We start from the raw sequence: 27,919 nt of genomic DNA on the forward strand, positions 1-27,919 counted from the left end.
TCACATTCACCCCCGATGGCGGACTCTGAGACATGACAGGTCTTGCAGCCGTAGACGTTTTGGGCCCAAGTTTCGGCTGTCCCGCAAACAGCGCACCTCTGACAGGCCCACCTATTTTGTAGAATTAAAAGCACGCCTAAAACTTACCTTGCAATTCTCGGTGTTCAGCAGGCCTGTTTAGCAGTCGGCACAGCGCAGCATAAGCATCTGTGGGCGGAGCTACAGCCCTGCGCTGAAAAGAGTGTCGGCAGCTGTGCGCCTGCGCAGTGGAGTCTGCGTGCGTGCGCAGTAGCTCCTGGCCCTCCCAGCGCGTCCTGTCTCCAAGCGACCCTATCCCTGGCTGAAGGGACGTCGCGATGTTCGCCGCCCCTATTCCGGGCCGAGTGGTCTGCCTGCCTCACTGTCCCTCACCTCGCCTCGTCGCCACTGCCCTTACCTCCTCAGCGTCGGGGCCTGCCCGACCAGTAGCTCTTTGATGGCGGGGCCCACCTGAACTCTTACCCGGTGGCGGGCCCCGCTCAAACACCTCCTCGGCAGCGGGGCCCGCCCGACCAGCTCTTTGGCAGGCTGTTGGAAGGCTCCTGGTGCTCCCGAACAGATAGGTGCTGCAATAGGTGAGTAGAAAATTTTAATTTTTTTAATTATCGATTGATTTTTTTTAAAAAATTGATTGATTGATTTATTGATTTATTGGTTGATTTATTGATTTATTGATCAGTTATTATTGATGATGGCTCTTTATTGGTAAAAGTGAAGTGTTTTAATGCTTTGGAAAATCCCCTAACTTCCCTCTAACTTCCCTTCGCCCACCCTCTGGCTACCTGCGCCTAATTCTAAAGTGTCTGCAAGGTTTTTCTGAGCGTACAAAAGTAGACACTTACTCTGTTCCATATTAGTTTGGAGTAACTTTTCGCTGCATAAACTTACAAAACAGGCGTAAGTGGCTGGTAACGCCACCTTTTGAAAAAAAACGGAACTAAACGAAACTAAACTAACTCACTAGAACTGGGGCAAACTAAATGCTGAAAATTGCGATTTCTAAGATATTCCAAACTAAACTAGTTGCTCAAAAAAAATAGGAGCAACTCCAACTGAAACTTGGGCCCATAGGTCCTGCCATATGCAGTTCGGCCTGCTAGCAATGTCATTTTATGCACAGTACTTGCCGGTGAGCTTCGATGTTGAGAAGATATTTGTTTGGTGTTATCGTCCGTGGCCATGTATGCCTGGGCGATCGCGATGGCCCTGCTCAGGTCGAGGGTTTCGGCAGCCAGCAGCTTTTGAAGAATGACCTCGTGGCTGATGCCCAGCATGAAAAAGTCCTACAGCATTTGCCCCAACGCAGTTCCAAAATCGCAAGGTCCCGCGAGGTGTCTCAGGTCGGCGACATAATCCGTCACGTCCTGGCCTCCGGAGCGATGGTGCGTGTAAAAACAATACCTGGCCGTGAGGATACTCTCCTTCGGCTTGAGGTGGTCCCGAGCCAGCGTGCACAACTCTGTATATTCCTTCTCCCTTGGTTTTGCCGATGCGAGCAGATTCTTGATGAGACCGTATGTTTTAGGCCCACAGACGGTGCGGAGGACCGCCCTGCGCTTGATCGCGTTAGTGTCTCCTTCCAGCTCGTTGGCCATGAAGTACTGGTCGAGACGCTCGACGAAGGCTTCCCAATCATCACCCTCTATGAATCTCTCTAATATTCCAACAGCAGCCATGGTTGCGTGAAGGTTTGTATTCTGTTACTCGTCGCCAATTGTTAAGTATACAAGAACTCCACGAGGCTGAGTGCTATGAGCTAAACTTAGTGTGACCTTAGTCTTCTTTATTACAACTCCAGAGTGCCTAAACAACATGGCAGCCAACCTTTTATACTGGCCCTGCACGTGTGAGCAGGTGACCATTAGGACTCCAACAGTCGCACCCTCTGGTGACAAGTATTACATAGTTATATACATAACAAGATCTAAGATAGCCTGCCCCCTGCTCAAGGAACCCGTCCCTTATGCACTCGATGAACTCTTCCTCAAAACTACCCTGACCAATTTGATTTGTCCAATCAATATGGAGGTTAAAATCACCCATGATTATTGCTGTTCCCTTTTTACAAGCCCCCACTATTTCCTGGTTTATGCTCTGACCAATAGAGTTGCTACTGTTAGGGGTCCTATAGACTATGTCCACCAGTAACTTTTTCCCCTTATTATTGCTTATCTCCACCCAAACTGTTTCAACATCCTGATCATTTGAGCCAATATCGTTTCTCACTATTGCAGTGATTCCATCCTTTATCAATAGAGCTACCCCACCTTCTTTTCCTTTCTGTCTGGCCTTCCGGATTGTCAAATACCCCTGAATATTTAATTCCCAGTCCTGGTCACCTTGCAACCACATCTCTGTCATGGCTATCAGACCATGACAGTCATTTTCCAACATTCCATAGACTCTGGATCAGTTCCTGTGGAGTGGAGGATAGCCAATATAACCCCACTTTTTAAAAAAGGAGGGAGAGAAAAAAACAGGGAATTATAGACCAGTCAGCCTGACATCGGTAGTGGGTAAAATGATGGAATCAATTATTAAGGATGTCATAGCAGCGTATTTGGAAAGAGGTGACATGATAGGTCCAAGTCAGCATGGATTTGTGAAAGGGAAATCATGCTTGACAAATCTTCTGGAATTTTTTGAGGATGTTTCCAGTCGAATGGACAAGGGAGAACCAGTTGATGTGGTGTATTTGGACTTTCAGAAGGCTTTCGACAAGGTACCACACAAGAGATTAATGTGCAAAGTTAAAGCACATGGGATTGGGGGTAGTGTGCTGACGTGGATTGAGAACTGGTTGGCAGACAGGAAGCAAAGAGTAGGAGTAAATGGATACTTTTCGGAATAGCAGGCAGTGACTAGTGGGGTACCGCAAGGTTCTGTGCTGGGGCCCCAGCTGTTTACATTGTACATTAATGATTTGGACGAGGGGATTAAATGTAGTATCTCCAAATTTGCGGATGACACTAAGTTGGGTGGCAGTGTGAGCTGCGAGGAGGATGCTATGAGGCTGCAGAGTGACTTGGATAGTTTAGGTGAGTGGGCAAATGCATGGCAGATGAAGTATAATGTGGATAAATGTGAGGTTATCCACTTTGGTGGTAAAAACAGAGAGACAGACTATCATCTGAATGATGACAGATTAGGAAAAGGGGAGGTGCAACGAGACCTGGGTGTCATGGTACATCAGTCATTGAAGGATTGAAGGGTGGCATGCAGGTACAGCAGGCGGTTAAGAAAGTAAATGGCATGTTGGTCTTCATAGCGAGGGGATTTGAGTACAGGGGTAGAGAGGTGTTACTACAGTTGTACAGGGCCTTGGTGAGGCCACACTTGGAGTATTGTGTACAGTTTTGGTCTCCTAACTTGAGGAAGGACGTTCTTGCTGTTGAGGGAGTGCAGCGAAGGTTCACCAGACTGATTCCCGGGATGGCGGGACTGACATATCAAGAAAGACTGGATCAACTGGGCTTGTATTCACTGGAGTTCAAAAGAATGAGAGGGGATCTCATAGAAACGTTTAAAATTCTGACGGGTTTAGACAGGTTAGATGCAGGAAGAACGTTCCCAATGTTGGGGAAGTCCAGAACCAGGGGTCACAGTCTAAAGATAAGGGGTAAGCCATTTAGGACCGAGATGAGGAGAAACTTCTTCACCCAGAGAGTGGTGAACCTGTGGAATTCTCTACCACAGAAAGTTGTTGAGGCCAATTCACTAAATATATTCAAAAAGGAGTCAGATGTAGTCCTTACTACTAGGGGGATCAAGGGGCATGGTGAGAAAGCAGGAATGGGGTCCTGAAATTGCATGTTCAGCCATGAACTCATTGAATGGTGGTGCAGGCCCGAAGGGCCGAATGGCCTACTCCTGCACCTATTTTCTATGTTTCTATGTTTCTATACCCATTTGTCTCAATTTGTGCTGTCAACTCATCTAATTTTGTTACAAATGCAACGTGCATTTAGACAAAGTGCCTTTAAATTTGTTTTTTTACCCTTTTTTCCTGCTTGTTTCCTCTCTCCTTCAAACTCACTTTCTTTATTTTTGCTTTCTAATTTCAGCTTTATTCTCCTCCCTACTGAATCTATTTTCAGGTTCCCATCCCCCTGCCAAGCTAGTTTAAACTCTCCCCCAACAGCACCAGCAAACCCCCCTGCGAGGATATTGGTCCCAGCTCTGTTGAGGTGCAAACCATCCGGCTTGTACAGGTCTCACCACCCCCAGAAGTAATCCCATTGCCTCAGGAAATTAAAGCCCTCCCGCCTGCACCATCTCTCCAGCCACGTATTCATCTGCTCTATCCTCTTATTTCTGTACTCACTAGCTCATGGCACTGGGACTAATCCGGAGATTACTACCTTTGAGGTCCTGCTTTTTAATCTCTCTCCTAGCTCCCTAAGCTCTGCGTGCAGGAACTCATCCCTCTTCCTACCTATGTCATTGGTACTGATGTGGACCTTGACCTCCCCCCAGAATGCCCTGCGGCCGCTCAGTGACATCCTTGACCCTGGTACCAGGGAGGCAACATACCATCCTGGAGTCATGTTTGCGGCCGCAGAAACACCTGTCTGCTCCCCTGACTATCGAAACCCCTACCACTATAGCTTTTCCATTCTTCTTCCTCCCCCACTGTGCAGCTGAGCCACCCATGGTGCCATGGACTTGGTTCTGGCTGCATTCCCCGGAGCCACCATCGCCCTCACTGGTACTCAGAACAGAGTACCGGTTGGAGAGTGAGATGGACTCAGAGGACTCCTGCACTATCTGCCTAGTCCTCCTCTTCAGTCTCCCTATCTGCCTGCACACTCTTAAGCTACGGGATGACCGCCTCTAGAAACGTGCTATCCACGTTGATCTCAGTCTCGTGGATGCAAAACACGGAGTTCGAGTTGGTGCAGCTGGAGACACCTCCTGCACAGGTGGTCGTCCAGGCTGCGTGAAGCATCCAGGATTTCCCACAAGCCGCAGGATGTGCAATCCACGAGACTGAGCTGTACTGTCATCCCTCTAGTTACACTCGCAACTATCGAGCAGAAATAAACTCTAAACCTGAGCAAAACACACCCAGCCGCTACTGAGTAAACAGCTGATTTAGTTAACTGGTTCACCTTAGATAATAAAGATCACAGATATTTAATTGTAGTTCCTAACTTACAACAATGCCCAAGGTTTCTTAAAGAAAAGAAAAATACTCACCAATTTGCCAGCCAATCATTTACCTGCTTGGCTGTGACGTCACACTTCGATTTTGATTTTTTTAAACTTTTTCTTTTACCCTGCCGCAGCTAGGAGCTGCTCCCGATCTGCCGCTACTTCAAACTGCCGCCGCCCTTTGTACTCCCGCGCCCGCTCAGGTCTCGCGATGTTAGGCTGCGGCTCCCTGTTGTGTATGTAGAAAGAGTCAGACTGAATACTGTGAGCTCAAAGTAACGTGTGACCTTAGTCTTTTATTGCAGGACTCCAGAGTGCCTCTCCAACCTGTGAAGCCTCCTTAAATACCTGTGCTCCCAAGGGATTATAGGATCCCTTGAGATTCCAGGGAATGAGCCCTCTGTTGGCTGTAAATACAAGTCCACATGTACAACAACACTTCTCCCCCAAAGTCAATAGTGTAACTATTTACAGTGTGAGTTAATCTGGGGCCCTTCTTGCCCTGGTTGATCGTTCCGGTGTGAAAGCTTGTGTTGTTGAATTATCTGTTGGGCCCTCGCTGGCCTGCTGTGCAGCTGGCGTTGCTGGGCTGTCTGGTGTGTTGGGCCCTGCAGGGCTGCTGTGGATGATGGGTTCTGCTTCGTGGTCAACTGTGGTGCCGGTTGCCACTGGTGTGTATGTTGGGGGATCAAAAAAGGTAGGGTCCAAGGTGGGTTGCTCAGGATAGTCCGTGAATCTGAGTTTGATTTGGCCCGAATGTTTCCAGTGAATGAGTCCATTTGAAAGTTTGACCCGAAACACCCTGCTCCCCTCTTTGACCACGACACTGTCGGGAAGCCACTTGGGACCTTGTCCATAATTTAATACAAGTACAGGATCATTGATTTCAATCTCGCGTGACACATTTGCGCTTTCATGGTATGTACTTTGTTGAAGCCGTCTGCTCTCTACCTGTCCATGAGGACAGGGTGAACTAACGAGAGGCTTGTCTTAAGTGCTCTTTTCATGAGCAGTTCAGCAGGTGGGATCACATTGAGTGAGTGGGGTCTCGTATGGTAGCTAAGCAGGACTCGGAATAGGTGAGTCTGCAGTGAGCCTTCAGTTAGTTACCCTCTTCAAGCCTTGCTTGATTGTTTGCACTGCTCTCTCTGCCTGACCATTGGATGCTGGTTTAAACGGGGCAGATGTGACATGTTTGATCCCGTTACGGGAACTTTGAACTCAGCACTGGTAAAACATGACCCGTTGTCACTCACCAGGACATTGGGTAATCCGTGAGTGGCAAACATGGCCCGCAGGCTTTCAGTAGTGGCAGCGGACGTGCTAGCCGACATTATCTCACATTCAATCCACTTGGAGTACACGTCTACAACCACAAGGAACATTTTACCCAAGATGGGGACCACGGTTTGGAGGGCCAAGACCATAAACTTAGCGGCATCTCCCTGGGTACATTGCTTAACTGCGAGCATGTATTACATCTGTGAACGCAGGACTCTTAAGTCCGCATCGATACCGGGCCACCACACGTGGGATCTGGCTATCGCTTTCATCATTATGATGCCTGGGTGGGTACTGTGGAAGTCATTGATAATGGCATCTCTGCCCTTCTTGGGGACCACGACTCGATTGCCCCATAGAAGGCAGTCTGCCTGTATAGACATTTTATCTTTGCACCGCTGGAACGGTTTTATCTCTTCCTGCATTTCCACTGGGACACTGGACAAGCTCCCGTGAAGCACACAACTTTAGACTAGAGATAATAAGGGGTCCTGGTTTGTCCAGGTTTTGATCTGCCGGGCAGTGCTCACTCTCAAATGCTTCCATAACCATGGCGAGATCTGCGGGCTGCGCCATTTCCAACTTCATGGTGGGCAATGGCAGCCTACTGAGAGCATTGACGCAGTTTTCTGTGCCTGGACTGTGGCAGATGGCATTGTTGTATGCGGACAACATGAGCGCCCATCTCTGGATGCGAGCCGATGCATTGGTATTTATCCCTTTACTCTCGGAAAACAGGGATATAAGTGTCTTATGGTCAGTTTCCAATTTGAATTTTAGCCCAAACAGTTATTGGTGTATTTTCTTTACCCCATTGACACACGCTAACGCTTCTTTTTCAATCATGCTGTAGGCTCTCTCAGCCTTAGACAGACTCCTGGATGCATAAGCAACCGGTTGCAGCTTCCCGAAATCATTAGCTTGTTGCAATACACACCCGACACCATATGACAATGCATCACATGCTAGTATCAAACGCTTACATGGATCATACAACACAAGCAATTTGTTTGAGCATAACAATTTTCTCACTTTTACAAAGGCATTTTCTTGGCTTTTGCCCCAAACCCATTCACCCCCTTTTCATACTAAGACATGTAGTGGTTCTAGCAGTGTGCTGAGACCCGGTAAGAAGTTACCAAAGTAGTTCAAGAGTCCCAGAAACGACCGCAGCTCCGTCACGTTCTGTGGTCTCGGTGCGTTGTCAATTGCCTCCGTCTTCGCGTTGGTGGGCCTGATGCCATCCGTCGCAATCCTCCTTCCCAAGAACTCTACTTCAGTTGCCAGGAAAATGCACTTTGAGTGTTTTAAGCTGAGTCCTACGTGGTTGATTTGACTTAGAACCTCCTCCAGGTTCTGCAGGTGCTCGACTGTATTCCGACCTGTGACCAAGATGTCGTCCTGGAAGACCACGGTGCGCTGCTGATCGGATTCCAAACGGGCATCTATTATCAACAAAAAAACCTTTGTGCGTGTTGATGCAGGTGAGGGCCTTCGATGATTCCTCTAGTTCCTGTGTCATGTAGGCTGAGATCCAGCTTCGTGAACGTCTTTCCTCCCGCCAGCATTGCAAAGAGGTCGTTGGCCTTTAGTAGTGGGTATTGGTCCTGCAGGGAGAAACGATTCATAGGTACTTTGTAATCGCCACAGATTCTGATGGTGCCGTCTCCCTTGAAGACTGGGACAATAGGACTGGCCCACTCGCTGAACTCGATCGGTGAAATGATGCCCTCTCTTTGCAGCCGGTCTAGCTCGATCTCTATCCTTTCTCTCATCACGTACGGTACTGCTCTCGCCTTGTGATGGATGGGTCGCGCCCCCGGAATTAGGTGGATCTGCACTTTTGCTCCTTGGAATTTCCCGATGCCTGGTTTGAACAGCAAAGGAAATTTGTTTAAGACCTGGGCACACGAAGTGTCGTCAGCGGGCGATAGCGCTCGGATGTCGTCCCAGTTCCAGCGTATCTTTCCCAGCCAGCTCCTGCCGAGCAGTTTGGGACCATGGTCCGGTACCACCCAGAGTGGTAGCTTGTGCACCGCTCCATCATAGGAGACCTTTACGATAGAACTGCCGATTACAGGAATCAGTTCTTTAGTGTAAGTTCTTAGTTTTGTGCGAACTGGAGTTAAGACTGGCCTTGAGGCCTTGTTGCACCGCAACCTTTCGAAAGTCTTTTTGCCCATGATGGACTGGCTTGCGCCCGTGTCCAGCTCCATTGATACCGGGAGTCCATTTAGTTCAACATTCAGCAATATCGGGGGATAATTCGTGGTGAATGTGTGTACCCCATGTACCTCTGCCTCTTATATCTGAGGCTCTGGTTTGTCATGATCCTCCGTGGATCTGTCCTCCTCTGCAACATGGTGGTTTGCAGGTTTATCAGGTTTTGCAGCTCGCCCACACACTCATTGGAGGTGTCCCATTGTTCCACAGCCCTTGCAAACATACTCTTTGAATCGGCATGAATGGAAACGATGATCACCCCCGCTGCACCAACAAGGTGTTAATGGCCTAGCATTCATCCTTGATGGTGGACTCTGAGTCATCTGCGGATGTGTAGCTGCAGGTATGTGTGACCTGCCCTGTATGTTGCGATTCGAAAACAACATCACTTTGTTCACAGTACTTGTAGCAGCACTTGTGTGCTGAGAGATTTGCTTCATATTGTCACTGGTGGCAATGAACGGCTGGGCTATCACTATGGCCTTACTCAAGATTGGGGTCTCTACTGTCAAAAGTTTGCGAAATATGGTTTCGTGGCCAATATCAAGTACGAAAAAGTCTCTGAGCATGTGCTCCAAATGTCCTTCAAATTCGCAATGTCCTGCAAGGCGTCTTAGCTCGGCGACATAACTCGCCACTTCCTGGCCTTCTGACCTTTTGTAGGTGTAGAACCGGTACCTCGCCATCCGAACGCTTTCCTTCGGTTTCAAATGCTCTCCGACCAGTGTCGTATGATTTCTCCGTGGGTTTTGCTGGAGTGAGCAGATTCTTCATGAGGCCATATGTTGGTGCCAGACAGACGGTGAGGAGGATCGCCCTTCGTTTGGCAGTGCTCTCTTCCCCATCTAGCTCGTTGGCCACGAAGTATTGGTCGAGTCGCTCGACAAAAGTTTCCCAATCATCTCCCTCTGATAATTTCTCCAGGTTCTCTGCATCTTTGGGTTTGCTATCTGTATCTCGTCGTCAGTTGTTGTTTATGGAGAAAGAGTCAGACTGAATACTGTGAGCTCAAAGTAATGTGTGACCGTAGTCTTTTATTGCAAGTCCCCAGAGTGCCTCTCCAACCTGTGAAGCCTCCTTAACTACCTGTGCTCCCAAGGGATTATGGGATCCCTTGAGACTCCAGGGGATAAGCCCTCTGGTGGCTGTACAGAGTAAATAAATGTCATATATAACACTCCCGATTATATTCCACAGGGTGCAGTTTATTGCATAGTGTGCAGTGCATTGTATATTATATTCCACACATTGTATGTTATATTCCACAGGGTGCAGTACATTGTATATGATATTATATTCCACAGGGTGCAGTACATTGTATATTATATTCTACAGGGTGCAGTGTATTTTATAGGGTGCATTTCATTGTATATTATATTCCACAGGGTACAGTGCATTGTATACTGTACTCCACACACTGCACTGCATTGTTTATTATGTTCCACAGGTACAGTGTATTGTATAGGATGCATTGCATTGTATATTATATTCCACATTGTGTAGTGCATTGTATATTATATCCTATGGGGCGTAGTAATATTATATTGTATTATATTCCACATGGTGCAGTATATTGTATAGGTGCAGTGCATTGTATATTATATTCCACAGGGTGTAGGGCATTTTATATTTTATTCCAGATGGTTCAGTGCATTATATATTAAATTCCACAGGGTGCAGTGCATTGTATTCATATTCCACAGGGTGTAGGGTTTTTTATAGGGTGCATTGCATTTTATATTCAATTCCACAGGATGCATTGCATTGTATATTATATTCCACAGGGTTCATTGCATTGTATATTATATTCCACAGAGTGCAGTGCATTGTATATTAAATTCCACAGGGTTCATTGCATTGAATATTATATTCCACAGGATGCAGTGTACTGTATATTATATTCCACAAGATGCAGTGTATTGTATAGGGTGCATTGAATTGTATATTATATTCCACAGGATGCAGTGCATTGTATATTTTATTCCACAGGATGCACTGCATTATATTTCATATTCCACAGGGTGCAGTGCATTGTATTTTATGTTCCACAGGGTGCAGTGCATTGCATATTATATTCCACAAGGTCCAGTGCATTGTATATTATATTACACAGGGTGCAGTGCATTGTATATTATATTCCACAGGGTACAGTGTATTGTATAGGGTGCATTGCATTGTAAAGTATATCCACAAGGTACAGTGTATTGTATATTATATTCCACAGGGTGCACTGCATTGTATTTCATATTCCACAGGGTGCAGTGCATTGTATGTTATGTTCCACAGGGTGCAGTGCATTGCATATTATGCTGCACAGGATGCATTGCATTGTATATTATATTCAACAGGGTCCAGTGCATTGCATATTATGTTCCACAGGGTGCAGTGCATTGCATATTATGTTCCACAGGGTGTAGTGCATTGTATATTATATTTCACAGGGTGCACTGCATTGTATTTCATATTCCACAGGGTTCATTGCATTGTATATTATATTCCACAGGGTGCAGTGCATTGTATATTAAATTCCACAGGGTTCATTGCATTGAATATTATATTCCACAGGATGCAGTGTACTGTATATTATATTCCACAAGATGCAGTGTATTGTATAGGGTGCATTGAATTGTATATTATATTCCACAGGGTGCAGTGCATTGTATATTTTATTCCACAGGGTGCACTGCATTATATTTCATATTCCACAGGGTGCAGTGCATTGTATTTTATGTTCCACAGGGTGCAGTGCATTGCATATTATATTCCACAAGGTGCACTGCATTGTATTTCATATTCCACAGGGTCCAGTGCATTGCATATTATGTTCCACAGGGTGCAGTGCATATTATATTCCTCAGGATGCAGTGCATTGTATATTATATTTCACAGGGTGCAATGCATTGTATATTATATTCCACAGGGTGCCGTGTATGGTATATTATGTTCCACAGGGTGAAGTGCATTGTGCGTTATATTCCACAGAGTGCAGTGTATTGCATATTATGTTCCACATGGTTCAGTGCATTGTATATTATGTTCCACAGGGTGCAGTGTATGGTATATTATGTTCCACAGGGTACAGTGCATTGTATATTATATTCTACAGGGTACAGTGCATTGTATATTATATTCCACAAGTTGCAGTGCATTGTATATTATATTCCATAGGGTACAGTGCATTATATATTATGTTCCACAGGCTCCAGTGTATTGTATATTACATTCCACAAGGTGCAGTGCACTGTATATTATATTCCACAGGGTGCAGTGTATTGTATATTATATTACACTGGATACAGTGCATTGTATATCATATTCCACAGGGTACAGTGCATTGTATATTATATTCCACAAGGTGTAGTGCATTGTATAATATATTCCACAGGGTGTAGTGCATTGTATATTATGTTCCATAGGCTCCAGTGTATTGTATATTATGTTCCACAGGGTGCATTGCATTGTATATTATATTCCACAAGGTGCAGTGCACTGTATATTATGTTCCTCCGGGTGCAGTGCATTGCATATTATGTTCCACAGGGTGCAGTGCATTGTATATTATAGTCCACAGGGTGCACTGCTTTGTATATTATGTTCCACCAGGTGCAGTGCATTGCATATTATGTTCCACAGGGTGCAGTGCATTGTATATTATATTCGACAGGGTCCAGTGCATTGTATATTATATTCCACAGGGTGCAGTGTATGGTATATTATGTTCCACAGGGTGCATTGCATTGTATATTATGTTCCACAGGGTACAGTACATTGTATATTATATTCCACAGGGTGCAGTGCATTGTATATTATATTCCATAGGGTGCAGTGTATGGTATATTATGTTCCACAGCATGCAGTGCATTGCATATTATTTTCCACAGGATGCAGTGCATTGTATATTTTATTCCACAGGGTCCAGTACATTGTCTATTATGTTTCACAGGGTGCATTGCATTGCATATTATGTTCCACAGGGTCCAGTGCATTGTACATTATGTTCCACAGGGTGCAGTGCATTGCATATTATGTTCCACAGGGTGCAGTGTATCGTTTAGGACGCATTGCATTGTATATTATACTCCACAGGGTGCAGTGTATTGTATATTATATTCCACAGGGTACAGTGTATTGTATAGGGTGCATTGCATTGTAAAGTATATTCCACAAGGTGCAGTGCATTGTATATTATATTCCACAGGGTCAGTGCATTGTATATTTTTTACCACAAGGTGCAGTGCACTGTATATTAGATTCCACAGGGTGCAGTGCATTGTATATGTTATTTCACAGGGTACAGTGTATTGTATATTACATTCCACAGGATGCAGTGCATTGTATATTATATTCCACAAAGTGCAGTGCATTGTATATTATATTCCACAGGGTGCAGTGCATTGTATATTATATTCCACAGGGTAAAGTATATTGTATAGGGTGCATTGCATTGTAAAGTATATTCCACAGGGTCCAGTGCATTGTATATTATATTCCACAAAGTGCAGTGCATTGTATATTATATTCCACAGGGTAAAGTATATTGTATAGGGTCCAGTGCATTGTATATTATATTACACAGGATACAGTGCATTGTATATTATATTCCACAGGGTACAGTGCATTGTATATGATATTCCACAAGGTGCAGTGCATTGTATAATAAATTCCACAGGGTGCAGTGCATTGTATATTATGTTCCATAGGCTCCAGTGTATTGTATATTATGTTCCACAGGGTGCATTGCATTGTATATTATATTCCACAGGATGCAGTGCATTGTATGTTATATTCCACAGGGTTCAGTGCATTGTATATTGTGTTCCATAGGGTGCAGTGCATTGTATATTATGTTCCACAAGATAGAGTGCTTTGTATATTATGTTCCACAAGGCACAGTGCATTGTATATTATGTTCCATAGGCTCCAGTGTATTGTATATTATGTTCCACAGGGTGCATTGCATTGTATATTATATTCCACAGGGTGCAGTGCATTGTATGTTATATTCCACAGGGTGCAGTGCATTGTATATTGTGTTCCATAGGGTGCAGTGCATTGTATATTATGTTCCACAAGATAGAGTGCATTGTATATTATGTTCCACAGGGTGCAGTGCATTGTATATTATGTTCCACAAGATAGAGTGCATTGTAAATTGTGTTCCACAAGGCGCAGTGCATTGTATATTTTATTCCACAGGGTCCAGTGCATTGTTTATTATGTTCCACAGGGTTCAGTGCATTGTGTATTATATTCCACAGGGTGCAGTGCATTGTATATTATATTCCATAGGGTGCTGTGTATTTTATATTATATTCCACATTGTGCAGTGCATTTTATATTAGATTCCACAGAATGCAGTGTATGGTACATTATGATCCACAGGGTGCACTGCATTGTATATTATAGGGTGCAGTGCAATGTATATTATGTTCCACAGGGTGCAGTGTTGACCCTGTGCGGGCGACAGGAAGTGACGCGGGATAGAGGCGCCTGGCGGTTGATTGGCGGAGCGGTGCCGGCCATTAGCGGCGGTTGTCGGCGAGCGGGAGCGGGCCCGGGCTCTGCAACACCCGGTACCCGGGGCGACATGTCGGACTCTTGTGCCGCAAGTAATGGAGGTGAGTGGCGTGGGGCCGCGTGTGAGGGACCTGGACGTGGAGTCGGGGCATTGGGCTTGCTTCTCCTTGTCGTGCGCACACAACATCGCCTGGAATTGGGGTAAACGTCAGCAACTGAATTGGGAAAGTGTTGAAATGTTGGGGCAGGTGAATCGCCTTGGAACCTGGTGTTTAGTATGTTGGAAACATGAATAAATCCTCAGGGTAATGGGGAAAAAAAAGGTAAAATGCTGTTCTACTTGCTCAATGACCGAGCGATCAACACTGCTTATGGGTTAAAATCGTCTGTTGAGGTAGTGTGACATTTTTAACAGAGCTGAAGTTTTCCACAAAACTACGGTGGAATACCTAAATGAAAATAATTTCATGTCTGTGCCGCTTCACTGGAACTCTCCATTTAATCACTTTTCCCCCTGTCTTCCCGTATCCCTTCCAGTTCCTTTTCAAACGCTTATCCAATAGCATTTTAAATAAAACAAAATGCTGGAAACACTCAGCAGGCCAGGCAGCATCTGTGGAGAAACTGAGTTAACATTTCAAGTGATGACCTTTCTTCAGATCTGACAAAAGTTAATATAACAGGTCTTGAGCAAGTACAGGGGCAGGGAAAGTGGGGAGGTCACCAACCTGAAACGTTATTTCTTTCTCTCCACAGATGTTACCTGATCTGAGTATTTCCAACACTTTCCGTTTTTATTTCAATTCTCCAGCATCTGCCGTATTTTGCTTTCCCGTTTAAATAACGTTAGAAGTCTCTGTCTCGAAAGCCACTTGAGGTAAAACATTCTAATAATGCCTCTGATCAATCACCCCATAATCTCCTCGGTCCTGTCTAAAAGGAACTCCATTTTTTTTTTAAAGTCTTTCTTTGTATATGTATTTCCTCACACTAGTGTCCTAGTGAATCTGTGTTGCACTGTGTCTCTTGCCTTGACGTCCTTCCTATAGTGTGGAGCCTAAAACCGCACACAGTACTCCAACTGTGGTCTTGCTAAGGTGTATAGATTCATCGTTGCACATCGATTTTATATTCTATCTGTGTCTTGCCATAACATGCAGCATTCCATTAGCTTTTTTTATGGCTTGCTCTATGCTGCTTTTAATGTCTTATGAACCTGAGCCCCCAAATCCTTCTATTGTTTCATCTCACCCAACCATCCCACATTCAAAGTATAATTATTACTTTTATACAAAAACAAAATACTGTGGATGCAGGAATCTGAAATAAAAACAGAAAATGCTGGAAATTTCAGCAGATCAGGCAGCATCTGTGGAGAGAAAGAGTTAACATTTCAGGTCTGTGACCCTTCGTCAGAACTGGAAAAGTACAAGATGCAACAGATTTTTACACTTTTGTTCAGTCTGTAAGCGTGACCCCGAGCTTCTGGTCGCCTGTCACTTTAATTCTCTGCTACGCAGATTGGGTGACCGCTTGGCAGAACACCTTTGTTCAGTCTGTAAGCACGATCCTGAGCTACAGGTTGCTTGTCACTTTAATTCTCCACTCCACTCCCACCCTGACCCCTCCAACCTCAGCTTCCTTCACTGATCCAATAAAGCTCAATGCAAGTTTGAGGAACAGCACCTCATCTTTTGTTCTGCCACTTTAAAGCCTTCTAGACTCATCATCGAGTTCAACAATTTCAGACCGTTACCTCTGTCCATACTTTTTTGCCCTTCCCTCCATTTCTTTTTTACAACCCCCCTTTTTTTTTCTCTCTCCCATGGCAGCTGTTGATGATTCTGCCATTCACACCCCATCTACACTCATCTTTTGTTTCTTAACTTGTGCCATTACCATCTCATTTATGTCCATCATCCCTTTTGTCTCTTAAATCTCTCCTGTCTTCCACCCTATCACAGACCTTCCCTTTTGTTTTTTCCTCCCCTCCCCCTTTCACTGCCCCTGCACTTCCTTAAAAATCTGTTACATCTTGAACTTTTCCAGTTCTGATGAAGGGTCACAGACCTGAAACATTAACTCTGTTTCTCTCCACAGATGCTGCCTGTCCTGCTGATACTTCCAGCATTATTACTTTTATGATTAACCCAAATATTCCACCTCACACTTTGTGACATTAAATTCCATTTGCCACTATTTTTGCCCATTTCACTATCTTATCACTATCCCCTTGCAGCTTCCCTTGATCTCAAGTTATTCACTGGCCCTCATTTTAGTATCATCTGGAAATTGATACTGCTATCTACTTCCAACCACTTTGTGACACTGCCCTTAACTCCTACCTGGTTTCCTCCCTTCTAACCAGCTTTTAATCCAATTTACTACACTTCCCCATATTCTATACCACTTAATCTTCTCCACAATCACCTGTGTGATACCTATTCATCCACTACATTTCCCCTGTACACCATATCTGTTACCTCAGAACTCGTAGGTTGGTACTTTAGAGGAATATGCTGCTGGATGCCTTTTATTTTGCTGAAGTTTAAGATCGATTTAGCTGCATTCCTGTCATTGGCCCTAAAAAATCTGCAAATCCTTTGAATTTGAAGAAACTGCAGTCATGTGAGTGGCACTAGAATAGATATGTTGAATAATTGTCTTTGTTTTGTGTTGTAGATCAGGGTACTGATGTGAAAACAGAGTCCAATTCTCTGTCTTCAGGAGTTGCTGACCATGAAAAGGAGCTCGCAAACAATGCCTATCAAGCTTACACAGTAAGTGTTACCTTGTTGAGAGTGGCAGTGGAATAACGAGCTACTATAGGACCATGACAACTGGAGCATTTCTTTACCTCTTTTGAAAAATTCCATGTACAATTTATTCTCATTCATTGAGCTTCATGGCCAAGTAACTGCTGCTGCCTTTTTGGTTATTACAACTGGGACTGTGTCCCACACTCTATTTGTGTCAACAGCAAAAAGGCAGTTTCCATAAATAGACTCCTAACCCCTATAATCCCCTATACTGCTGTAAGCGCGACATGAAAAGAAATAACATGTCACAATTATCCTTTTTACCACAGAGGATCAAGTGGGTTATCTACCAAGCACTCTCTTCCATTGAAAGGTGGAAAACACCTAGCAGACAGCAACATTCAGGCTAAAACCAACAGTCAAATTTATTTACAAGTCAAATAATGATACAGAAGAAAAAAAGCCACAATGTAACTAATAGCACAATATTTGTAACCAAGTCATGGACTTCTTATTCAGAATTTTTTAACCAAGAATTTAGTTAGCATGATGTGATTTCTTGCTGCAAGTCGTTCTTCTCATTGTTGCAATGTGGCAATGGGCAAGCAGGGAACTGGAGGATGGGAAGAAGCAGCAGTATTGATATCATTCTAAATTTCGGCTTTGGTACTCTAGACTAGAGGTTCATTCTCAAAAGACAGCAATTGTAAAATGAATTCTATCATTCACGGAGATGGGGCGTGAGCAGCAGCTCTGGGATGTCTGTTGAGTTGTTTGCCTGAAACAAATCATATAGAAATTTGGACAAAAGCAAAATGCTGTGGATGCTGGAAATCTGAAATAAAAACAAAAAATGCTGGAAACACTCAGCGGATAAGGCAACATCTGTGGAGAGAGAAATAGGAGTTAACATTTCCGGTTGATGACCTTTCTACATTATATAGAAAATTGAACTGGCACGACACTCCTAAAGATAGCTGCAGTAATCGGAGGTAACCAGTTCCTTTGCCTCTTCTTCCCCATTGTCTGGGGAATTGCTGGTGTAAGCACATGTTGCTGTGGGAAAACTGGCTGGATCAGGAGCCATAAAAGTCCAGCTGTTTCTAGAACTTGTGTTTGTATTATCACGCACGTGCCCACAGGCACACGAGTGCACATTGTTGTCCATTTTAAATTCACAGTATAGGGACAGTTAATCAAGTTTGGTTATCTAAAGTTTCAAATGAAAAAGGTATGGGATTTTATAGTTTGAAACATGATGGAATTCTGCGTCTGTTGAAGGAATGCCAGGACACTGCATCATGTGCTGGGTCCTCATTCTCTTCTGTAAGACCTACTGCTGTCCTTTCACTTCCCCACCCCCAACATTGCCAGTTTGTTTGTTGTCGCTGAGCACTGTGAATTATTTAAACTGCATCAATGTCCAATTGGAACAATTGGTAAGAAGCTTCAGAAGATTGTTTGCAACAAATGGTAGTTGTGCTTATATATGTTTTATTACATTTTTGCTGTAGTCAGGACAGTTTGACACTTGTCTGCAGTATCTGAGTCATCTGCAAGAGCTAAACAAAGATGATTACAAAATATCTCTCAATAAAGCAGTGGTGGAATTCTACAAAAATGGGCAGACTTTGACGGATACCTTGCGACAGACTCTAAACTTGCTGAAAAATCAGGTAAGAACGCAGAACCACACAAAGCGTTTGTAACCTTTCTGTAGTCTGCATAAAACATTGGGAAAGAATGCGCCTTGAGGCAGATCATTGTGCAGTCACTCTTTACCCGATGGCAATGGGAAGAAGCTTTTTCAATGGAAGATGTCTTTCCTATAATAATAAATTGCACTAGTTATCCAGAAAATTAAGTTTAATTGAGCCTTTCAAATGGCTTAACTTTCTCAATAGTTACCGAAAGGACTAATTGTCTCTCTCTCTCTGATTTCCATGAAATCTGAGGGATCATAGAATTATGAAAATCACAGAAGGTGCACTCCCTTGAGCCCAATAATCTTCTCCTTGTATTGACCAGAGCTACACAGGGTTGGTTGGATGGATGGAGTCTGACCAATGCTTTATATAACATCAATACAACCTCCTTGGATTTGTGATCGATTTCTCTTAATTTACTGCAGTTTTTCCTTCCATGGTGAGGGTGGGCTTGGTGTAGGAGGGAAGGATGGGTGTGGAATGAAGTGTAGGGGGTGTGGTGGTGGTGGTGGTGGTGTTGGGGGTGGTGGGGGGGAGTGTAGGCGAGAAAGAAGACAAAGACTTGCATTTGTATAGTGCCTTTCACGACCACTGGACGTCTCAAGGCGCTTTATGGCCAATGAAGTACTTTTGGAGTGTTGTCACTGTTGTAATGTGGGCAGGGTGAACGTACGTAGTGAAGGTGAGGGCTGGTTGAGGGAGGTAGGGAGAGGCTAAAGAGGGACGGTAGACAAGGTTTCTCAGTATATCGGTACCGGTAGTACCTTTTTCAGGAGCAAGTTGAAGATGGGAAAATTAGTGTTAAACGCTCATTTGATTAACAGAAAACTATTGGATTTGATTTTAGGTCCATTCCACAGTGGAAGAAATGGATGCGTTGGACGATGTGGAGAACAGCATGCTTTATTACAACCAAGCAATCATTCTTTACCATCTACGTCAGTACACTGAAGCTATATCCATTGGTGAAAAACTCTATCAATTCATAGAGCCCTTCGGTAGGTAATTCTTGTTTCACTCACTCCTTTGAAATGGTTGCATTCTAGTAAATTAGTCATCTGCATTGTTGCTCCAGTCACTATATTTATGTTTATACCTGATCTGCTGAGCTATATTGTGCAGACAAATGTTTTTATTGTTTCAAGAAAACCTGACTACTGAGATGTTGGGTCGATAGGAATGTAGAGGACCGGAAACATCCCAAAATCTCTCAAAGTTTTCTCCAGATGGTATCGCTAGCTATTAGTTTCCACTGCCTTCCTTGAAAACCTATACATTCACCATCCTCTGTGTAAAGTCGCTATTTCTAAACTGTTTTTTCACCCCTACCATCCCCCCACCTTAAGTTTCCGGTGATGTCCTCTCAAAAATCCAATAACTGTTTAAAGATAGTGACAATCATCTTGTCTATACCCTTTCGGATCTTGAATAGGGTTTGTTGTGAGCCTGTTATTTGCTTGTGTGAACAGTCCCAGCTTTTGGGCGCTTAGTCTCAACCATCAGATGTCAGTTCTCAATAGGTGACCACAATATATTGGATGGGGCCGGACCAGAGATCTTTACAAACCCTGTAATTTGTGTTCTCTTTCTCTACCTATATAGCCCAAAATCCCATTTGCTATCTTTACTACTTCTGCGCACTGTGCTGATGCCTTCAATGATCTGTCCATCAATTATCCCCAAATCCCTTTCCTTCAATACCATTTAGCTTACATTATCCCTTTCTTATTCTTTCCCAGCCATATGACTTTGCATTTGTCTACATTAAATGGCGCCCACTGCTTGTTAGTCCAGCTCCCCAATCTTTATATGATCAGGTGGCTCCAGGTTATTGCCAGTCCCTGCCAGTTTGCTGTCATTTGGAGAGTTTTGTTTCTGAATGTGTATAGAGCAGTACAAGAGAAAGGATGAGGATAAACGGGGGATTCTTTGCAATGAGTTTTTTTTTAATGTACAGTCAGATTTTTTTTAACTCTAGGTCATGAATTTCCTGCACAACATTATTATTGAGATGGGGAGGGTATTGAGTTTCATGGGGCTTGATTTTCCACTTCACATCGCCCATTTATGGCCCAAAACGGACCTCTATCGCCCATTTTGAGCAAAACGTGGAAACTAGGCCCAAAATTTCGCCCGAAAAACAGGTGGCTAAGTTTCCACTTTGATCGTTGAGAAGATCGCCGAAATTATAGCCCACACAAGGCCCATCCCAAGTTTCAGCATCTAGCATGCACTTCGCTCGGCCGATGCAAGGCCCAAAAAAGTACTGAGAAATAGTTGCTTTTTTTGGGCCGAAGAGAAGGAAAATGGGCACTACAGACGCCATTTTGACTTCAATGGAAGGGTGGAGGATTAGTTGTGATTTAATTAGAGAGCTAGTTGTTCTCAATATTGGGACAGGGAATATAAATGGGTATTATTATGTTATTTTTAGTAAATAGGTTTTATATAATAGAATTTATTATATTGAATTTATTAAATAGCTTTTACATTGTGAAGTTATTTACTGATATTGTTGGTGCCTATCAAACTGACTGGTAAACAGCGTATAGAGTACAGTGAGTGCAGAGTACAGTGATTAGATATTGAGAGATTATTAAAATCACACATCAGCACACTACACCCAGCTACATTTGACAGGTGACTGAAGCTCTCTATGCTCGTGGAGGGACTTCATGAGCTTCACAATGACCAGAGAGGCACAGACAGTAAATACTTTTAGGTTTCCATAGAATAGCAGACTTCCCCAAGGTGCAGGGAGCAATATACTGTACGCACATTGCCCTCAAAGCACCCTGAAATAATACGGAGGCCTTTCATAACAGAAAGGGGTTCCACTCGCTAAATGTGGACATTTCAGATGTTGATTTACAGTTAGGGTTAATCAATAGTTTCAATTGCTTGGGGTGTCCTTTAGGTCTTGTCTGCAATGGCCTATCATCAGAATTTATGCTTATTTTATAAAGTTTAGTGTTACTGAAGTGTTACTAAAGTACTCGTATATTAAAAGAATAAACAAATATGAAATAACATCTGTATAGTTGATAACTAAAGTAACTAAGAGAGAAGACACACACAATTTATTGAATTAAAGAACATTTTTTTTATTAACAAAAACAAAAATAAAAATTGAAAAACTATCCCTCCAACCCTCTGCCCCCTGCACCAATCCACCTTTCCCTCAAATACACAAAAATCTTAACAGTTAAAGGTTAATTATAAATTGTTAATTGTTAACAACTAACAAAAGTAACAAAACAGGAACAAGAACAAGTGAACAAACTTTGTGAAAAAATGCCCCCCATCCTACCTGCGGCCACATTTCCCTCCAGGTCCGGTCCCACCCCGTGTTCGTACCCCACCCGCCTGTTTTGGTCTACGCAGACCGACACCAAGACGTCGTGCAGAGTGGGACGGCAAGACTTCTTGCTGTGGTGGAGGTGACGGAGCGGAAGCCTGCAACTCCACTTCCGAGTCAGGAGGAACTGTGTCCTCTGTACTCGCTTGCGTGCTCAGGGTCTCACTGCGAGCGGACACAACACCTTTGGGTGCAGCGCCGTGCCCAGCCAGCAACGTATCCCGTAGGGCATTGGTTGCGGCTGTCTGCTGCCGAATGGCCTCAAGTCTCCCTTGCAATCTGTGCTTGCTCGGAAGACCAATTGGAGAAGTTTGTGCAGAACTCACTCCAGAATGCTGGAAACTGGCTCCAGTTCGCAGAGAATCCTGCGAATCCCTGGATAAGATCGCGACTGTCACGCTGACTGGACCTCTGTGGGGTCGGTGTTTGCAAAATGACGCGCCTTGGCGTCGCCACCTGCACACTGCTTGATCCCGGTGCTTCTTCCATCTCAATCGAGATGGCCAAAGGTTGTTTTCCCCCCCCCCACAAAAAAAATCTCCATTATCCTCCTCCTGCTCCTCCTCCTTATCCTCTGCCGTCTCAACCTCCTGCGAGCTGCTTGAGGGGTCTTATCACATTTTGAAATCTCTGCTACCGAGCACTGCTCGACGGACACTTGACCTTAGAAAGATGAATGAAATTTCTAAACAACTCATAACAATACATATCAATATATTTCAATATCAATATTTCAATAACCCAAAACATTGCAATACTTTGCAAAACCACATATGCACAAGGGTTCATCAGGGTTAACATGGCCTCATTCGTAGATCAGACTACATCTAAATTATTGAATTACAATTGTATAACATTAAATGCATAACTATGATATTTTTAGTATTTATTTTAGTAATGTTTGATACATTGCACATTTCCTATTACTCACCAGACTTGAGGGTGGGCTCGGCCACGCCACGAGTCGTGACCGAACAGCTTTCAGGCCCCACCAAGGCCACCGCAAGCTCCTCGTACGAATTAAGTGTGTGCACAGTCACGGAGCTGCCACCCGTCCTCCTTTGCTCCGTGCAGTTCATACTGATCTTTTTCTGTAAATGATAATTGAACATTGCATGGCATAAGCTACCGAACTTGACAATAAACATTGAAGACTTACTTAAATGTTCAGTTATTACATAACATCATATGCATATGAATAATTTTTAATATTCTAATTATAAACAAGTAAATAATACATATGTATGATTTTAAATATGACTTAAGTATCTTTTAAATATTAAAATGCAACTTACTCGTAGCTGCATATGAATAATTTTTAATACTGTAACATGCAACCTAGTATTAGGGTGAATAAATGTAATTAATGTAATTTTATTTTTAATTTAATGTTTTTAAATTAATGTTATTACTTTACATTATAAATAAATAACATTGAGGATTTTGTTTGCAATTTATAAACATCAAGTAAATAACACATATGTGTGATTTTAAATATGACTTAAATATGTTTTAAAGACTACTTTGGCAGCTGCCAGCAGGCTGTTCCATCTCCTGCGGCACTGGTCAGCCGTCCGCGCCTCATTTGATGCCGATGTGACGACATCGGCAATCTCCAGCCAGATCCGTCTACAGGCACGGGGTGGCGGTTTCCCATGGCCACCCCGTGTCAAGTCCTCCCACCTTGTAGAAACGACGTTTACAAGGGCCTCGTTGGCCTCCTCACTAAAGGCTTTTGCCCATTGCCTCTCCATCTCCCTTGTTTTTGGTGTTTCCATTGTTGATAAAGCAAATTAGCAAAATAGTAACTACTTCCTCACTGCTTCCTCGATGCCTCTCTCCTTCTTGCCTTCTCTCTCTCTCCCGCTCTCTCCGACTCTCCCTGTCCTTCTGAGCATGTGCGATGACCCATGAACACTCCAAACGCGGCAAAAAAAATCGACCCCCCAAAAAAAATCCCACACATGCGCACAATAGCGTTGCTAGGGAAGCTTTTTTTTGGACTTTCGTTTGACCCTCTTTTTTTGGGGCGATCGAGATCGCTGAGAAATCAGATCGCCCATTTGACATCGCTGGGGTAAGGTCAAGTGGAAAATCGGGAAAAAAAAGGCCTTATGCCAGCGATCAGCACAGGCGATTCATCACACATCGTTGGAATAAGGCCCATTTTTTTGGGCCTTAGCCACCTAGTGGAAAGTCTAGCTCAATTGGTGTTCCACCGATGCTGCCCGACTCTCCTTGTGGAGCATACAGTAAATGTTTATAGTGGGAGATGTAAACTGAAAATAATTGACATGAGCTGATCTGACTTAATACTGCTTTTGTAAATTAACTCCGCTTTGTAAACCTTACTTTCAGCGGTACTGTAAAATGTGGATACCACTAATGCATGATGTGACTGACAAAGCTGTGCCTATCAGTTTGCTATCAGTTTGGGCTTGAGGTGCTTGGTGCTCAGATCACTAAAATCTGACTTTTTTTTGTTGTTGTTTCTGTCCCCAATTTTTAAGCAGAAGAGAAATTTGCGCACGCTTTGTGTTTCTTGCTTGTTGACCTTTATCTATTGACGTACCAGCCTGAGAAAGCTTTGCTGCTGCTTGCAGTTCTGGAGAAAATGATTTCGCAAGGAAACAGCAAAAATGGCAAGTCCAACGAGGTCAGTATTGACTGATTCCTGCGATTGGGGATGGGGGACTGTCCTATGAGGAGAGATTGAGTAGACTAGGCCTATATTCCTTAGAATTTAGAAGAATGAGAGGTGATACTGAAACATATAACATTCTTAAGGGGCTTGACCGGGTAGATGTTGGGAGGCTGTTTCCCCTGGCTGGAGAGTCTAGAACTAGGGGGCGTAGACTCAGGATAAGGGGTCAGCTATTTGGGACTGAGATGAGAAGAAATTTCTTCAGAGGGTTGTGAATCATTGGAATTCTCTACCCCAAAGGGCTATGAATGCTCAGTTATTGAGTATATTCAAGACAGATAGATAGATTTTTGGATACTAAGGGAATCTAGGAATATGGGGATCGGGTGGGAAGTTGGAGTTGAGATAGAAGATTAGCCATGATTTTATCTTGTATCATGAAGGAGTGTACGTTTCATCTGACTCCACCAATCCTGCTATCTATTAAGGGTTTGTCCTGGAAACCTCCTCTCTTGTTTTCACCCATCATTGGTAACCATTTTGTTGGCACAATAGGAGCATTTTCTTTACTGTTAAACTGTGTTGTGAGATTCTTTGTACTTGTGTAATAGTTTAAAATCTTTTTGAAGTTTCTATGATCTCTGTTTTTGCGGAGTTATTGATGTTACTGACTAGCTTCCAGGGCTAGATTTTCGGTTTTTGGCGAAAACGGTAGTTTTATGCCAAAATTACCGTTTTCGCTGCGCTACCGTTTTTAGGCCTAACTTTCAGCCTTTACGTCATCGGTAAAGTCAGCGTTGTACGAGGATTCGCGAGTTTCAGAAACTAGCGCTGCGAGAGAGGCCTTGGGAGTGTGGGGGAGGGGAACAAGCAAAAAAAAATTGCAAAAAACATTCACAAAACCTACTAAATCACTGAAAAATAATTAAAAACTAAAAACTGTAACTTACATTTTTGCAGGTATTCGTACTTACCGCTGCGGGCAGGACTGCACCGACCGGTTTGACCTTGTCGGGATTCTGGGTGCAGCGTACGGACCGGGAGAGTGTCGAAAGTACGACAGTAACGCAATCCATGGCGTTTCACGTCGGCGCACCTCTCCCTGGCGGTACTTGAAAGCGCTGCTGCAAAGAGGTACCCAAGGATCCCGCCGACCGGGTTTTCGCCATGGAGGGTCAAATACCCGGTCGCAAAGTCGGCGCAAATCCAGCCCCCAGTCTGAGCATGTTTTACTGCTTTCAGAGCTGTCAGTTTAAGTTTTTTTCCATTGACTTGGTTGATTCTCTATTCTGCTGAGTTCATCGTCGATTTCACAATGCAAGTGTGCAACGTGAAAAGGCTGTTTGTCCCATTAACTCTATTCCTGCCACAACCTACATACAGTGCACCCAATTATGGACTCTCTCCCACCCATTTAATATCCTGCGGAAAGATTCTGCAAACTTTCTCCATTGTTCCCTAAAAATAAGAGAGAACCATCTTTACAGCCAATGAAGTATTTTTGAAATGCAGTCACTGTTTCAAAGTAGGCAAACTCAGCAGCCAATTTGCACACACCAAGCGTACGTACCCATAGGGGCAGCAAAATATGGGCCATTAAGTCTTATCCATAACGTGTTCATTAAGTTTACAGTATACAACTGTGTAAAATTGTTCTCCTAATGTCAATTCTCACTAATTTGGATAAAGGCTTACAAAGATGCCACTAATCAGAAGGTTGATGCTGGAGTTATGGTGGAAGCTACAAAGTCCAAAATTCATCAGGTATGTAGATAATTTATCTCTACTGGGTCTTGGCTCTCTTTGGAGCAGAGACGGTTATAGAGAGATTTAATACAGGTGTTAAATTATAAGGGAATTTGATAGAATAAATTAAAGGAAACTGTTTCCAATGGCAGGTAGGTCAGTAATCAGAGGATACAAATTTAAGATAATTGGCGAAAGAACCAGAGTGGCAATGAGGAGAATTTTTTTTTTACACAGCAAGTTATGATCTGGAATTCACTGCCTGAAAGGGTGGTGGAAGCAGATTCAATAGTAACTTTCAAAAGGGAATTGGATAAATACTCAAAGGGGAAAAATTAGTGACTAATTCTATAGTACTTTCAAAGAGCTGGCATAGGCATGATGGGCCAAATGGCCTCGTTCTGTGCTGTAAGATTGTATGATTAGAGTCCTTTATTTTTCATTAGGCAATATTTGTTTAAGTTCAACCAGTACAAATAGATCAAGAGCTGATTAGAAACTTGATTGTGCAAATGGAATATCTTCTTTTTATCAATAACTGCTGAAAAGATGTCGTGCAAATGCCATGTGCGTGCTTCACTGTCATGAAGTGTCTAATTTTTTTCTCCTTCCCCCAACCTGAACTAAAAGACCATAATCGTAAATTGATAGAGGAGACCATGGGGAGAGGATAAAATCCCACATAACAAAATATATGCATGTAAACAGCCTAGAATGGTCAGGAGAAGCACAAAATATAAAACTTTAGATGTAAATGGATTACACGGTATTTCCAATCTAGAATGGGATAAATGTTCTTGTTCTCCCCACATGATGTCTTTGTTTTGTTTGCAGTGTAAAGTGCGAGCTTACGTTCAGATGAAATCTTTGAAAGCCTGTAAACGGGAAATCAAATCTGTTATGAATACAGCTGGAAATGTAAGTAAACTACATAAAAATTGTGCTTCTATACAAATCGGAACTAAATGTTCTGAATCTTTCGCTCATGCTCTCTCTTCTCCACCCTCCCCATCTGATATTAATCTGTGTATCATAGTTCTGGGGTTTGTAGCAATCTTGAATCCTAGAATCTTATAGCACAGGAGGAGGCAATTCGTGCCTGTGCCGGCTCTTTGAAAGAGCTATTCAAGTAGTCCCACTCCTCTGCTCTCTCCCCATAGCCCTATAAAAGTTTCCTTTTTCAGTATCTATCCAGTTCCCTTTTGAAAGTTACTATTGAATCTGCTTCCACCACACTTTCAGCAGTGCATTCCAGGTCATTACAACTTGCTGCATTAAAAAAAGTTCTCTTCATCTCCCCCTCTGATTCTTTAAATCTGTGCCCTCTGGTTACCAACCTACCCCCCGGTAGAAACCTTTCTTTGCTCAACTTAGCTTACTCCTATGGTACCTGGAAGATACTAATATAATATAACATATTAAACTCATCTATTCCTTGAAGAATCTTTAATACTTGGAAGACTATCTCCTGAGTCCTCTCATCTCCAGAGTA

At 43.4% G+C, this 27,919-nt stretch overlaps 1 protein-coding gene across 2 annotated transcripts in view; it reads left to right on the forward strand.

Annotated features, from left to right (window-relative positions):
- Window positions 1-14,180: 14,180 nt before the first annotated feature.
- The window catches only part of cnot10 (CCR4-NOT transcription complex, subunit 10), a 34,329-nt gene continuing 20,590 nt past the window's right edge, over window positions 14,181-27,919 (forward strand). The window contains exons 1-7 of one of the 2 annotated variants that reach the window (XM_070889037.1): window positions 14,181-14,315; window positions 16,897-16,994; window positions 18,488-18,649; window positions 19,527-19,677; window positions 24,548-24,693; window positions 26,371-26,445; window positions 27,262-27,345. In XM_070889037.1, coding sequence (XP_070745138.1) covers window positions 14,285-14,315; window positions 16,897-16,994; window positions 18,488-18,649; window positions 19,527-19,677; window positions 24,548-24,693; window positions 26,371-26,445; window positions 27,262-27,345 — 747 coding nt within the window. In that variant the 5' untranslated portion in view covers window positions 14,181-14,284. The remainder of the gene's footprint in view (window positions 14,316-16,896; window positions 16,995-18,487; window positions 18,650-19,526; window positions 19,678-24,547; window positions 24,694-26,370; window positions 26,446-27,261; window positions 27,346-27,919) is intronic. The other variant, XM_070889048.1, reaches the window with a different exon arrangement.

This window comes from Pristiophorus japonicus, chromosome 1 (assembly GCF_044704955.1).
Source record: "Pristiophorus japonicus isolate sPriJap1 chromosome 1, sPriJap1.hap1, whole genome shotgun sequence".
Lineage (NCBI taxonomy): Eukaryota > Metazoa > Chordata > Chondrichthyes > Pristiophoridae > Pristiophorus > Pristiophorus japonicus.